The 13,589-nt window shown below is 42.3% G+C and overlaps 1 protein-coding gene across 1 annotated transcript in view; it reads right to left on the bottom strand.

Moving 5' to 3' along the window:
* SLC27A2 (solute carrier family 27 member 2) overlaps positions 1 to 13,589 on the bottom strand; it is a 55,875-nt gene that overhangs the window by 12,026 nt on the left and 30,260 nt on the right. The window contains exon 5 of the mRNA XM_049781500.1: positions 3,669 to 3,863. Within this exon, the coding sequence (XP_049637457.1) occupies positions 3,669 to 3,863 (195 nt within the window). The remainder of the gene's footprint in view (positions 1 to 3,668; positions 3,864 to 13,589) is intronic.

Below are 13,589 nucleotides of genomic sequence, written 5' to 3'. Positions count from 1 at the left end.
TACCTATGATGCTACTACCCAGGTCAAGCATTCTCAATACCTCTAAAGGGATCTTCCTCTTTTTTTCATTACATTACACCGTTTACTGATTGTCTTCACCCTAAATTAGTCTTAAATGCCACATGAAGGGAATACATGTATACCCTTCAGGCAACGATTGTGACTGCATCTGTGTTGATTTTGATTCTGTGGCTTCTTTTTGATTGTCATGTAATTTTTATGAATATATCACATTTTATTAATCTGTAGTAATGCTGTTAATTTTCATTTGCATTATTTCTAGTTTCAAATGTTTAAAAGGGAAGCTCTTTTGAGCATTTTCATATGTATATTTGGTTAAAAATCTTATATGTGGGATTTACAAATCTCATATTAAAATCCCATATACCACTGTATGGTGGTATATGGTAGATGGATGTTTTAAGTCTCCAAGAACATGTTCTTCAATATATATTTTTTATTTATATGTATATATATATATATATATATTTGGACCACACCAGATCCTTCTCCAATAAATTGAAATATCATTGGCATAATGATTTCCTACTCACAGCCATAAAATAATTAACATTATATCATATTTTATATATATGATCATTTGATGTAGATTTAAAAAGGTTTTTGAACCTTATATAGTGGTTGGGATTACTATTTCTTTTTTTTTTTTTTTTTTTTTTTTTTTTGGTTTTTGGGCCACACCCGGTAACGCTCAGGGGTTACTCCTGGCTATGCGCTCAGAAGTTGCTCCTGGCTTGGGGGACCATATGGGACACCGGGGGATCGAACCGCGGTCCGTCCAAGGCTACCGCAGGCAAGGCAGGCGCACCTTACCTTTAGCGCCACCGCCCGGCCCGGGATTACTATTTCTGACTTGGTACTAGGAGACCATGCAATGCAGGGGATGAAATCTGGACTTCCTGTATGCAAAGCATGTGAACCAGGCTACTAAGCTATCATCTTTCCTTCAATATATGCTTTAATGACAACAGGTAACTATTTGTATCAGGTCAATTATGGTTTATCAAGGCATATCTGGTTTATTCAAAAAAATGTAAAGTACTTGAGTTTTATGTCAACTACAGAGGCAATCCCCTCATTAAAAAAAACTGTAATATGGAGCAGTTAGAGAGATAGCACAGTGGTAAGGTGTTTTTGCCTTGCAAACAGCTGACCCAGGACCAACAGTGGTTCGAATCTCGGTTGCCTTGCATGAGGCTGACCCGGGAGGGACCTGGTTAGATCCCCGGCATTCCATATGGTCCCCTGAGCCTGCCAGGAGCGATTTCTGAGTGCAGAGCCAGGAGTAACCCCTGAATGCACCTGGTGTGGCCCCCAAATCAATAAATAAATAAATTAATAAATAAAATAAAATAAAAAGTTTCCTGGCTACTTGCATGTTTGATGATCATTAGCAACAACACAGCTTGTTTTGAACAGCGTTTTTAGCCTAGGTCTCTAAGGGTTGGGCTCACACAGGTTGGACTGGAACTAAATAAAGAAGACTGACCTCCTGGACTCCAGTGGGAATCACAAAATGATCTCTCTGTGTGGTGGGATTTCCTGTGATGGAGGAAATATCCGAAATCTGTACTACTCCCTATGGTCATCATTAAACACAGGTGGCTACAGAGCATGTGGAATGAGACTAAAGCCACTGGATAATGGCATCAAAATTTCAGCCTGCATAGCTTAAAACAGGCACAGGTGGCTGTTATGCTGCATGGTGTTGGATAACAATGGAACAAATTATGTAGCAGTATTTGGTTGTTTTGGTCAGAGAGATTTTTTGAGTTTAAGAACGCCTTGAAATAAAGCCAGAAGCTAAAGAATCAAAGGATAATTTCAATCAGAGTTAATAAGTATAGAAGTGTTTTGTAAGCCAGCATGAGCTATATCCCCTAAGTACTTTGAATAACTTACTTTCTTTTTAATTACCTTTTTCCCTTCATTAACAGTAGTTTGGGGCAGACACTGGAACCTGTAGTTTCTATTTAATCTGTGTTTGATAAGTGATGATACTTAAGCCTAAGAATGTGAAATGATTTTGACCATGGTCTCTCTATGAGCTTGGGGATACAGGCTGCCTGGAGGTACTTGTGTGGCATTTTTCCTGGCCAGATAGAAGGGGATTCCTAGAGGTATAGTAACTATAGTAGCTATTTATGACAGCGAAGCTTCAACATAATCTTAATATTACTGGGATTTTGCACAACAGGTATTCATCTGAAAGACCAACTACTTGAGAACAAAACAAGCAAAGAGGGGCCAGAGTGATAGCACAATAGCAGGTGTTTGCCTTGCATGCAGCCAACCCAGGGCAGACCTAGGTTCAATTCCCGGTATCTCATATGGTTCCCTGAGCCTGCCAGGAGCGATTTCTGAGCGCAGGGCCAGGAATAACCCATGAGTACTGCTGGGTGTGTCCCCCCCAATAAATCAAAAACAAGAGAGAGAGAGAGAGGAGAGAGAGAGAGAGAGAGAGAGAGAGAGAGAGAGAGAGAGAGAGAGAGAGAGAGAGAGAGAGAGAGAGAGAGAGAGAGAGAGATGGACTCTCAGCAAAGACAATAATTGGGTAGGAAAAAAGACTGCTATAAGAGCTGCTTTTTTCTTTTTTTAAGAACTCTCTTTCTGGTGGACTTGCCTAGTAAATGCAAATGCTCCCAAGAATTTAGATTGGAATGAATCATAGCTTGAGGTCTTCTTGCTAGTCCTTAATCCTTGGCAGCCCGCAAACATTGATGCCTTGGTCCAACAATTGAATCCAAAGCTCAAGGGTTTTGACCTGCACTTGTTGATATGAAAATTGATGATTACAGCATGGACAAGAGAGAAATAGTACTTTTTTTTTGGTTTTTGGGTCACACCCGGTGATGTTCAGGGATCACTCTTGGCTATGTGCTCAGAAATTACTCCTGGCTTGGGGGACCATATGGGATGCTAGGGGATTGAACCGAGGTTTGTCCTAGGTCAGCCGCTGCACCACTGCTCTGGCCCCAGAAATAGTACATTTTTGAAGTACGTAGTGAATGAATGGGACTGGTACCCATTAGGGCTTCTAAACCACACAAATGGGAATGGCATCAAGAAGATTTGATGTGAGTTGTAGGTATGCTTCAAGCAGAACAAGTTATTAAGCAAAGCTGAAATTTTTAGAGTGGGTGGGACTATTTACTTACTTATTTATTTATTTTAAACTTTATTTATTGATTGATTCATTGATTGGTTGGTTTCTGGGCCACACCCAGTGGAGCTCAGGGGTCCTCCTGGCTCTGCACTCAGAAATTGCCCCTGGCAGGCTGAGGGACCATATGGAATGCCGAGAATTAAACCAGGTCCTTCCCTGTTGGCCCCATGCAAGGCAAATGCCCCACCATTGTGCTATCTCTTTGGCTCCTTATTTATTTTTTGTGGTGCCAGGGATGGAACCCAAAGGCTCCCATGTGCAAGGCAGGCTCTTAGTTACTAAGTCACACTCCTGGCCACAGAGCACCCTAGTTATTTTAGAGAACTGTCAGGGAATAAGCAAACTCCTATAGGTGAGATGGCTGTACCTCAGCTCTGATGTTGCATGAATTTCTGTTTATTATGCTGTCATGACAAGACTTTTCAGAAACCTCTTTATTTGGAAATCTGGTCCCCTTATCACTCAATGTTTTTGTACTTACTCTCTGCAAATAGTTTACTCTTCCAACAGCACCAATTTTTCTTGTGTAATTCATAAAGCCAATATTGCCTTCAGTGGCAGCATAGAACTCATATATATGGATGTCTCCAAATTTCTTGATGAATTCTTTCCACACATCTCCTCGCAGGCCATTCCCAACTGCCATCCTCACTTTATGGTCACGGTCATTTGGTTTCTGTGGTAGAAGGAGAAGAAGACAAGTTGAAATATCTCTAGTCTCTACTTAACATGTTAATAACTGCCTCTATGTTTCCATAGAGTGATCCCAAATTTTTCCCATCATTTCCATACATTACGCTCCCTACACCTCAAACCCAATACACACAATACAAGCAAATAGCTAAAATGCTTAATTTAGTAACTAAAATACTGGATTTTTGAAAACTTAGGCTTTATGATTTTTCCCATATTTTTTTTTTCTTGGAGGCCCATGATCAGAGGTGCTCAGGGGTTACTTTTGGCTCTGTGCTTAGAAATAACTCTTGGTGGTGTATGGGGCACTGTATGAAATGCTAGAGATCGAATCCAGGTTGGTTGTCTTCAAGGCAAGTGGCCTACCCTCGTAGTCTCTCTCTGGACCCTACTTATGCTTTTTTAAAATTTAAATAAAAGCCAAAATTTGTGGTGCTTCACCCAGTGGTGCATACTGAAGTTTTAGTGCTCAGTCCAGTGGTACTAGAGATTTATTATGTTATATTCAGCTTGTGAACATTCTCCATTGCTTTGTGTGACCCTCTATTTTAATTTTTTAGGAAAAAAGGTGGGTTGGATCACACCCAGAAGTACTTGGGGGTCACTCCTGTTGGTGCTCAGGGGCCACTTTTGGCTCTGTGCCTTGTTCTGGGGGAGGGAGGTCTTTCTAGTGGTGCTTTTGGAAACCATGTGATGAAAGGGAAGGAAACTAGACCTCCTGCATGCAAAGCATGTGCTTAGCCCTTTGACCTATTTCCAAGATCTTCAGGTTTGTGTGTGTGTGTGTGTGTGTGTGTGTGTGTGTGTGTGTGTGTCACACCCTGCAGCGCTCAGGGGTTCCTCCTGGCTCTATGCTCAGAAGTCGCTCCTGGCAAGCTCCAGGGGACTGTATGGGATGCCGGGATTGGAACCACCATCCTTCTGCATGCAAGGCAAACGCATTACCTCCATGCTATCTCTCCGGCCCCCAAGATCTTCAGTTTTAATATCTATCTATCATCTATCTATCTATCTATCTATCTATCTATCTATCTATCTATCTATCTATCTATCTATCTATCTATCTATCTATCTATCTATCTATCTATCTATCTATCTATCTATCTATCTATCTATCTATCGATCTATCTATCGATCTATCTATCTATCTATCTATCTATCTATCTATCTATCTATCTATCTATCTATCTATCTATCTATCTATCTATCTATCTATCTATCTATCTATCGATCTATCTATCGATCTATCTATCTATCTATCTATCTATCTATCTATCTATCTATCTATCGATCTATCTATCATCTATCTATCTATCATCTATCTATCTATCTATCTATCTATCTATCTATCTATCTATCTATCTATCTATCTATCTATCTATCTATCTATCTATCGGTTTTGGGTCAAACCCAACAGTGCTCAGGGCTCATTCTTAGTTCTGTGCTCAGGGATCACTTTTGGTGGGCTCAAGGGACCTAAGAGATGAGATGCTGATCTAATCCTGTTATCTGTATTCAAGGCAAATAAATGTCTTACCCACTGGACTGTTGCTCTGACCCTCCCATTTTTGTTTTTTATTTAGTTTTATTTTTAGTTATCCTTGGTTGTGCTCAGGAAAATCTCCTGGCGGGGTTAGGGGAATGAGGTGTTGGGAATCAAATCTGGGTGTCATTACTACACTATCTCTCTGGCCCACCTATGTTGATTTTCAAGGCACTTGAACAAAATTTAAGTGGTATCAACATTTGACCTGTATTCAATCTGATCAAAACTATTTGTTTCTGCTATGCAAAGAGATCAAACCCAGATCTCATACATGCAAAGAAGGCAGATTACTGCTGGACCACAGAGTTAGCCTTGGTTATATCCAATAATATGAAGCAAGAACAAAGTGCTGATTGCTTTCTTAGTGAGGCTGGTAAGGTTCCAGGAAGGAATGCATCATAATAGAATGATTTGACATAGTCTGAAGCAATGATTTTCACCTGAAAAATGAAGATGGCAACTGAGGAAAGGGAGAGAAAAGAGTCTATGGAAGAGGTAGGCAGAAGGGTGAAGGGGAATTATTTCTTAGGGTCATTAAAAAGCAGTAATGTTTAAACTTAGGAGACATAGAAAAATCTTAATTTTGATTGATAGGTTGATTTTGCAGTGTTGGAGATCGAGTACAGGTCTCTTGTATAGCAGGTAGGTACCTTACAGCTGAGCCACATCCCCAACAAAAAACCATTGTTTACACACACATATATGTTTCTTGAGGGTTGAACCCAAGACCTCACACAAGTAAAACAAGTGCTCTATTACTAAGTTAAACCTTGGCCTGCTGGAGGGAAAACTAGCTCCTAACCTCATGTATTAGAAATCTAGAGGAGTGAGAAGAGCAGAGATTGCTAAGCCAAGAAAATGGAGACACCCTGATGGCTGAGGAGGGAAAAGAGGAGGAAGCTGATTCCCCGTTGTCTCAGGTGGCCTGGGAGGAACATGTTTTGCTATAAATAAAAGTCACAAAGGACAATCTGTGTTGAGTGAAAGAACTGAAAGTTGTGTTAGCAAGTGGAGGCAGTGGGTGGAACATATTTGTTTTGCATTCAACCATGACCAGTTATGAAATCCCAGCAAATGAACCCAAACCCAAGGTGATTTTAAAAATACTTTCTATGACTAAGGCATTTCTTGTACTCCAGGAGATCCCAGCCTGGTGGGGGTGACAACTGAAAAAATAATTCTGATCTTTCGCAGAGAACAGAATAGAATGGAGGAAGATATTGGATAACTTGAACTTTTCTCCTAGATCAAAGTTAGTTTGCTCATTAAGCAAGAGAAAATCATATTTATGTGCTACTCTGTGAGATCCATGTGAAAAGGATTCGGAATGAGTTTCTCTTTAAAAAGAATGACTGGAAAGAAGAGGTAGGCGCGTCTCTGAAAAGGGGAGACCTTTGGTGTGGCAGTTAAAAACTAAACCAAAACAAACCTTGAATTGGTATCCAAGTAGGAGCAAAGGGTACATGGAAATAGTGCTCATGCATTTCATTTTTAAATAGGGACTTGGTCAAACCGTAGGTAGTAAAGATCTTTCAGGATTGAGCCTCATAGCTCAATGGAGAAAAGTAAACATCCTGACTGCTCTGAGGAAAAAAATATGGAGAGACCCAGGCTCTCCAGTTAATGTTTTTTTTGCTTATTTGTTTTGCCATACTTGGCTGTGCTCAGGGATTATTCCTAGCTCTGGATTCAGGAATTTCTTTCTGACAAAGTAGCCTAAAAGATGCCAGTGATTAAACTTAGATTGGCTGCATGCAAGGCTAATGCCTTACCCACTAGACTAGACGTTCTCTGCAGCCCCAAGTTAATGCTTTTTAGCCAGACCTTCTGAAACTACCCAAGAAGCCTGAGGAACTTGCATTAACTCATTAAGGAGTGGAATCTTTCTCTTAATTAGTCCTTAGTCCTTGGTCACTGAATCCTGAATCCATTTCTTCTTATAATTGCTAGGTACTTTGAAGCATAGGGACTTTCTTTCTTTTTTTTTTTTTTTTTTTTGGTGGTGGTGGGGGTTGCCACACTAGGTAGTGCTCAGGGCTTACTCCTGGCTCTGTGCTCAGAAATCGCTCCAGGCAGGCATGGGGAACAGGGATTAGAACCACTGTTGGTCCTGGGTCTGCCACTTGCAAGGCAAACGCTCTACCCCAGTGATATCTCTCCAGCCCCAGCATACGGATTTTCTATGTCTGATAGAAAAAGACAGTCCTGGTTTAAACTTGTTGTCTGACACACTTAAATATTTAATTTTGTTATATTTATTATTCTTTTTCTTTGGCCATACCGGCAGTGCTCAGGGGTTATTCTTAGCCGAGTTTAGGAAACCGTAAGGGGTGCCAGCAGAAATCAAGCTCCCAATGCTGTACTATATCTCTGGTCCCTGATGAGCTGATTAAAGACACCCCTTTACTTTCAAGGATACTTTTGGATAATAATTGTAGCCACTCTGGCCAGAAGGCAAGATTCTTCTCCACAGAGGTCATCAGCTTTTCACAGATGCCCCTGTTTCCTTTCTCTTTTCTTGACACCCTTCACTGCTTTTCTGAGGACAGGTCATACATGTTTGGAGATTGCTTGTTTACGAATAACTTCGATTGGGGTTTATGTGCCCCAGGTCAGCATTTCCATGTATTAACTCAAGACTTTCCTTATTTTCAAAAAGCTTTGCCACCCTCTGCTACCAAGACAAGATTGACTTGCTGCTCCCTTACTTCCTTGTCTAAGGAAATGATAAAAGGCAGAAACATCTGTCTCCCCAATTAGATTCTGAACTCTATTGAGGCCACAACTCTCTCCATCATCCACAGTGCCCAGGTGTGTGCTTTGCATAGAGTATGATCCCTCCAGGAAAAGGGAAAATGACCCCCACCGGGAAGCCCTTCACCATTCAACACTTCACTGTTTGACAGTTAAAGGCTGGGACATGGGGATCAGGCACAGGAGGTCACAGGTGCCCCCCCCCCTATCAGGATTGAGCCAATCTCACAGGTGCAGCTCACCTGTGGGGGGCAGGTAACCAGGATCTCAGTCACAACACAACAGGCTCACTTTTCATCACCAACGAGGGAGAGATCTTGTTACTCCAGCAGAAGGGATTAGGCCTCAAGGCTGGGCATGGTTGTTGACACAACAGAGAGGCGCTGCTCTGTGTCTCCTTCACTGTCAGACTCTCACCTAGGCTTTTGCTCACCAGAGGCTGATAGTAGCATCTACTATTCAAATATTCTTTTAGAATAGGAAAAACTGGAACCGGAGGAGTGATAATACAGAGGGTAGGGCCTTTGCCTTGCATGTGGCTGGACCCGGGTTCGACCCCCCAGCATCCCATATGGTCCTCCAAGCCTGCCATGGTGATTTCTGAGCATAATGCCAGGAGTAACCCCTGAGCACCTATGGGTATGGTCCAAAAATACCCCAAAATAAAAAAAAAAACCAACACACAGGAGAAAAGGAAATACTGTTTTCAATGCCACTCCTCAATGGGACTGTACTTTAGGCTAAAGATTACCCACTATTTTTTTTTTTGACAAGGATCAAGTCTGTGATTCCATGTTGAAGGTCAAATGCAACCTACAGATATACCCGGGCGACTCAAATTCACACTGGGATATTATGGCTGACATGAGGGAGAGGTCTGGGGTCCAGAGAGTGTGGGGCACCTAGTAGTTAGAATATTCTGGAAACCTTCAGGGAGGGCTTTCCTGAGTGTCACATATGTGATCTGTGATGTCTTACAAGTTTCCAGAGGACTCAGACAAAGTAGAAGATGTAATAAAGCATTTTTCTCAAATTACAACTGAGAAAAGGGAGTATTGAGAAGTTTAGAACAAATTGCCAGAGATCATATAGGTAACAACATAGTAGCTCCAAGATTCAAATCCAAATACATTTGATATCAGAGATCATTTTTTCTAATTAAAAAAGTGTGTGTGTGTGTGTGTGTGTGTGTGTGTTGGTAAAAAGATTCAGTGGACATGTGGAAGCTCAGCTTTGATCCTTGGCATGACACAGAATTCAGAATATCAAGTCAAAAATTAATGTTGAAGTAGGCCCCTAGCACTGTGGAGTATGGCCCCCAAAACCAAAGTTAAAAGGTCTTACACAAGGTTTAAAAATTCCATAGTGTGGGGCTGGAGAGATAGCACAACAGCGTTTACCTTGCAAGCAGCTGACCCAGGTGGTTGGTTTGAGTCCTGGCATCCTTATATGGTCCCCTGTGCCTGCCAGGAGCTATTTCTGAGCAGTTAGCCAGGAGTAACCCCTGAGCACCGCTGGGGTTTTTGGGTCCCCCCCAAAATAATTCCATAGCTGGGGGCTGGAGCGATAGCACAGTGGTAGGGCATTTGCCTTGTAGGTGGCTGTTAAATTATTTATTTAATTCAACAGGCGGCCAACCCCTGAACCCCACTTCTATTCCAGGCATCCCATCCTCAGGTCCCCTAAGCCTGCCAAGAGTGACTTCTGAGCACAGAACCCAGGAGTAGCCCCTGAGCCCCTCCAGGTGTGACCACCCCCCCCCCCCCCGAATCCCATAGCACATCTTCAGTTGTATTGGGGACCTCCAATCTCTTAGGGTTCATGTAGTTAACAGGTTCCTGTTACCTTGTATCCAGGTACCTGATTCTTCCATTTCATCCTTCCTCAGCAGCCTCTATCTTTTGGTTCAGTCTATGATGTCATTCCTGGTTGAGGTCTCTGTTTTTAAAGATGGTGGAGCTTGCCATGTTTTTCCTGTCCTTCTTACTTTGTGAGAGATTTTCATGAGAGGAAAGGGCAGAAGATATTCACCCCTTAGAAACATTCCTGAGTCTATGCTCTTCACACCCCTGGACAATATGACTGGCTAGCTTTTTAAAGGGACCATCCAGAGGCACTGAGGGAGTGAAAAGGTGACTCTGCCACCTCACTCTTTCACTGAGACCCTTTCATGATGCTTTACAGAGCAATGCTCTTGTTTTTTGGCAATTAGGCCAATTAGTCATTTCCTGTCACTTGGCTCACAGTTGCTTTATGCTGGATCTTTTCTTCTCTAGCTTCAAGGTTCTTCCTGTGTAGATGGAAAACTTTCTCCAACTATTTCTTGACACTTCACAACTCACATTTTCTGGCCAATCTCCCTCAAGTCTACTCCTGTTCTTGACTCCACAGGATAACTGGTTGCTCTATCTCTGAGCATTTGCTTTTATTCAGCTTGCTTTCAGAAAGGAGGAGCTACAGAGGCTGAACTTTTAGGCTGGGAAAGGACCACAGAAGTGATTGAATTTTATAGAGAAGGCAGATAAATCTAGGGAGGTAACTGGGTTCTATTCAATTTTTCAATTTTATTTGAAGATTCTTTTGTGTGGCCCTTCCTCATTCTTTGCTTCTGATATCCTGCTCATATTCCCGCAAACAGGATAAACCTGTGTGTGTGTGTGTGTGTGTGTGTGTGTGTGTGTGTGTGTGTGCGCGCGCGCATGCGCGTATGTGTGTATTGAATGTGTTTGTTGATGAGAATTAAACTCGGGCTCATGTATGGGAGGCACAAGCTTCTGACTGAATCTCAACATTATCTTACTTAGACTCACTTTGTAGAATGTAAACCTACTTGGAGTAGAGAAATATTTGGCTTTAACAATCTTATTATGATACATGTTTTCCTCATAAGTAACATAGTGGTTTTTTTTTTGGGGGGGGGAGGTCACGCCTGGTGGTGCTCTGGGGTTACTCCTGGCTCTGCGCTCAGAAATCACTCCTGGCAGGCATAGGGAACTATATGGGATGCTGAGATTCGAACCACTATCTGTCTTGGATCAGCTGTATGCAAGGCAAATGCCCTACTGCTGTGTTATCTCTCTGGCCCCCGTAACATAGTTTTTAATACAACTAAACACACACATACACTCACTTATGAATGGGAAGTGATCACTGTATGCCACAGACAGGAACAGACACAACTTTTTATTACAAATTGATGTTTGTATTTGTTCCTGATATTTGTTCCTGATGCCAAGGAACAAATGTAGCATTAGAAGAGATAGATAAAGTGAATAATGAATCTCCAGTAATATTTTACTTTTTTTTTATGTGTTTAGGCCGTAGCCAGCATCCCTCAGGGGTTACTCCTGGCTTTGTGCTTCAGGCAAAGCAAATGCCCTACCCTCAGTGATCCAGTTCCTCCAGTAGTATTTTAAAGATCAGTTTAGTCCATTTTGGCTACATCCAGCAGTACACAGGTGTTACCCCTGGATCTTCACACAGAAATCACTTATGGCAGGGTCTGGGGACCATATGGGATTGAAACCAGGTCCATGTGTTGCAATATAAGTCCTCTACCAGTTGTACTGCTGTTCTGATGCCTAAAATGCATTTCTCGGGACCGGAGAGACAGCATGGAGGTAAGGCGTTTGCCTTGCATGCAGAATAATGGTAGTTTGAATCTCGGCATCCCATATGGTCCCCCAAGCCTGCCAGGAGCAATTTCTGAGCGTAGAGCCAGGAGTGACCCCTGAGCACTGCCGGGTGTGACCCCTAAAACCCCCCAAAAATGCTTTTTTTTTTTTTTTTTTTGGTTTTTGGTCACACCCGGCGGTGCTCAGGGGTTACTCCTGGCTGTCTGCTCATAAATAGCTCCTGGCAGGCACGGAGGACCATATGGGACACCGGGATTTGAACCAACCACCTTAGGTCCTGGATTGGCTGCTTGCAAGGCAAACACCGCTGTGCTATCTCTCCGGGCCCAAAAATGCTTTCTTAAAATGTTTTCCAGACAAGCTAGAACTTAGATGTAGGAGGGAAAAAAAAAAAGCCAGAAAGGCCTACAAATCTACTTCTAGACTAGAAGTCACCCATAAACTCTATAACAAATTTTAAGATGTTGGAAGTATAAGATTCCTATCAAACTATCTTTGACTTATATTATTTGAGAAAACCATTAAGAGAAAGAAAAGAAGGTGGATGTGTTTGGAGGTGAGGACTGTGTGTGCTACAAAAGTGCTATGCATAAACATGTTTGTTTTTCTCAAGACCAAGGTCAGCTCTTATTAGAACTAATAGAAATAACACATTCTCCCAGGAGCCTTCTAACTGACAAGGGGGTGCCTTTAGGCAAAGAAGAAAAGCAAATAGAAAGGTCCCATTTGGGATTCTTTGTTTTAATAGAGAGACATGCAATCTTGAGGACCAGATGGAATATTAATGAGAAAAATCAATAATACATCAGAAGAAATTTCTGTGCAAAAGGAATTAACTGGCAAATGGTTAATTGTTGAATAATTCTGTGAAATCTGTTCCCCAAATCAAAATAAATGTCTGCCTGAAGTAAGAGGGATACTTCCTTCAACTTAATTATATATCTTTCTTTTCTTGCTGTAGTTTGGGTTCTTTGGGGAGTCATACCCAGCAGCACTCAGGCTTTACTCCTGGCTCGGTGCTCAGGGATTGTTCACCCCTGGTGGTACTCGAAAGACCATAATGGATATTAGGGATCAAACCTAAAACAGTCAGTCATGTGGAAGGCAAGCACTTTTCCTGCTTTACTATCTCTTCAGTTCCCTTTCTGGGATAATAACTGAGCAAAATTTGTCAATATTTTGGATGTACTAGAAGCCAATCTTGGGGCCTGGGTGTATTTATGAACAAAGGACCCATTGAACGGGGCTGCTTTTTTTTTTTTTTTTTTTGGGCCACACCCTGTGACGCTCAGGGGTTACTCCTGGCTATGCGCTCAGAAGTTGCTCCTGGCTTCTTGGGGGACCATATGGGATGCCGGGGGATCGAACCACGGTCCGTCCTAGGCTAGCGCAGGCAAGGCAGGCACCTTACCTCCAGCGCCACCGCCCGGCCCCTGAACGGGGCTTCTATTTACTTGAGAGAACCTAACAATAGTTATACGAATCTGTATTATGTCAGAAATTATAAAGAGAGATATCACTACTTTTTATGGCATGAATTAGACAGTAAGGGGTGGAATGATAGTTTTTTGTTTTTTGTTTTTGGGCCACACCCGGTGATGCTCAGGGGTTACTCTTGTCTATGGACTCAGAAATCGCTCCTGGCTTGGGGGACCATATGGGTTGCCAAGGGATCCAACCATGGTCCGTCCTAGGTTAGCGTGTGCAAGGCAGATGCCCTACTGCTTGTGCCATCACTCTGGCTCCTGGGATGTTAGGTTTGATAGTTCGTAGC

This window comes from Suncus etruscus, chromosome 10, assembly GCF_024139225.1.
Source record: "Suncus etruscus isolate mSunEtr1 chromosome 10, mSunEtr1.pri.cur, whole genome shotgun sequence".
Lineage (NCBI taxonomy): Eukaryota > Metazoa > Chordata > Mammalia > Eulipotyphla > Soricidae > Suncus > Suncus etruscus.
This window is presented reverse-complemented; position numbering and strand designations above follow the sequence as displayed.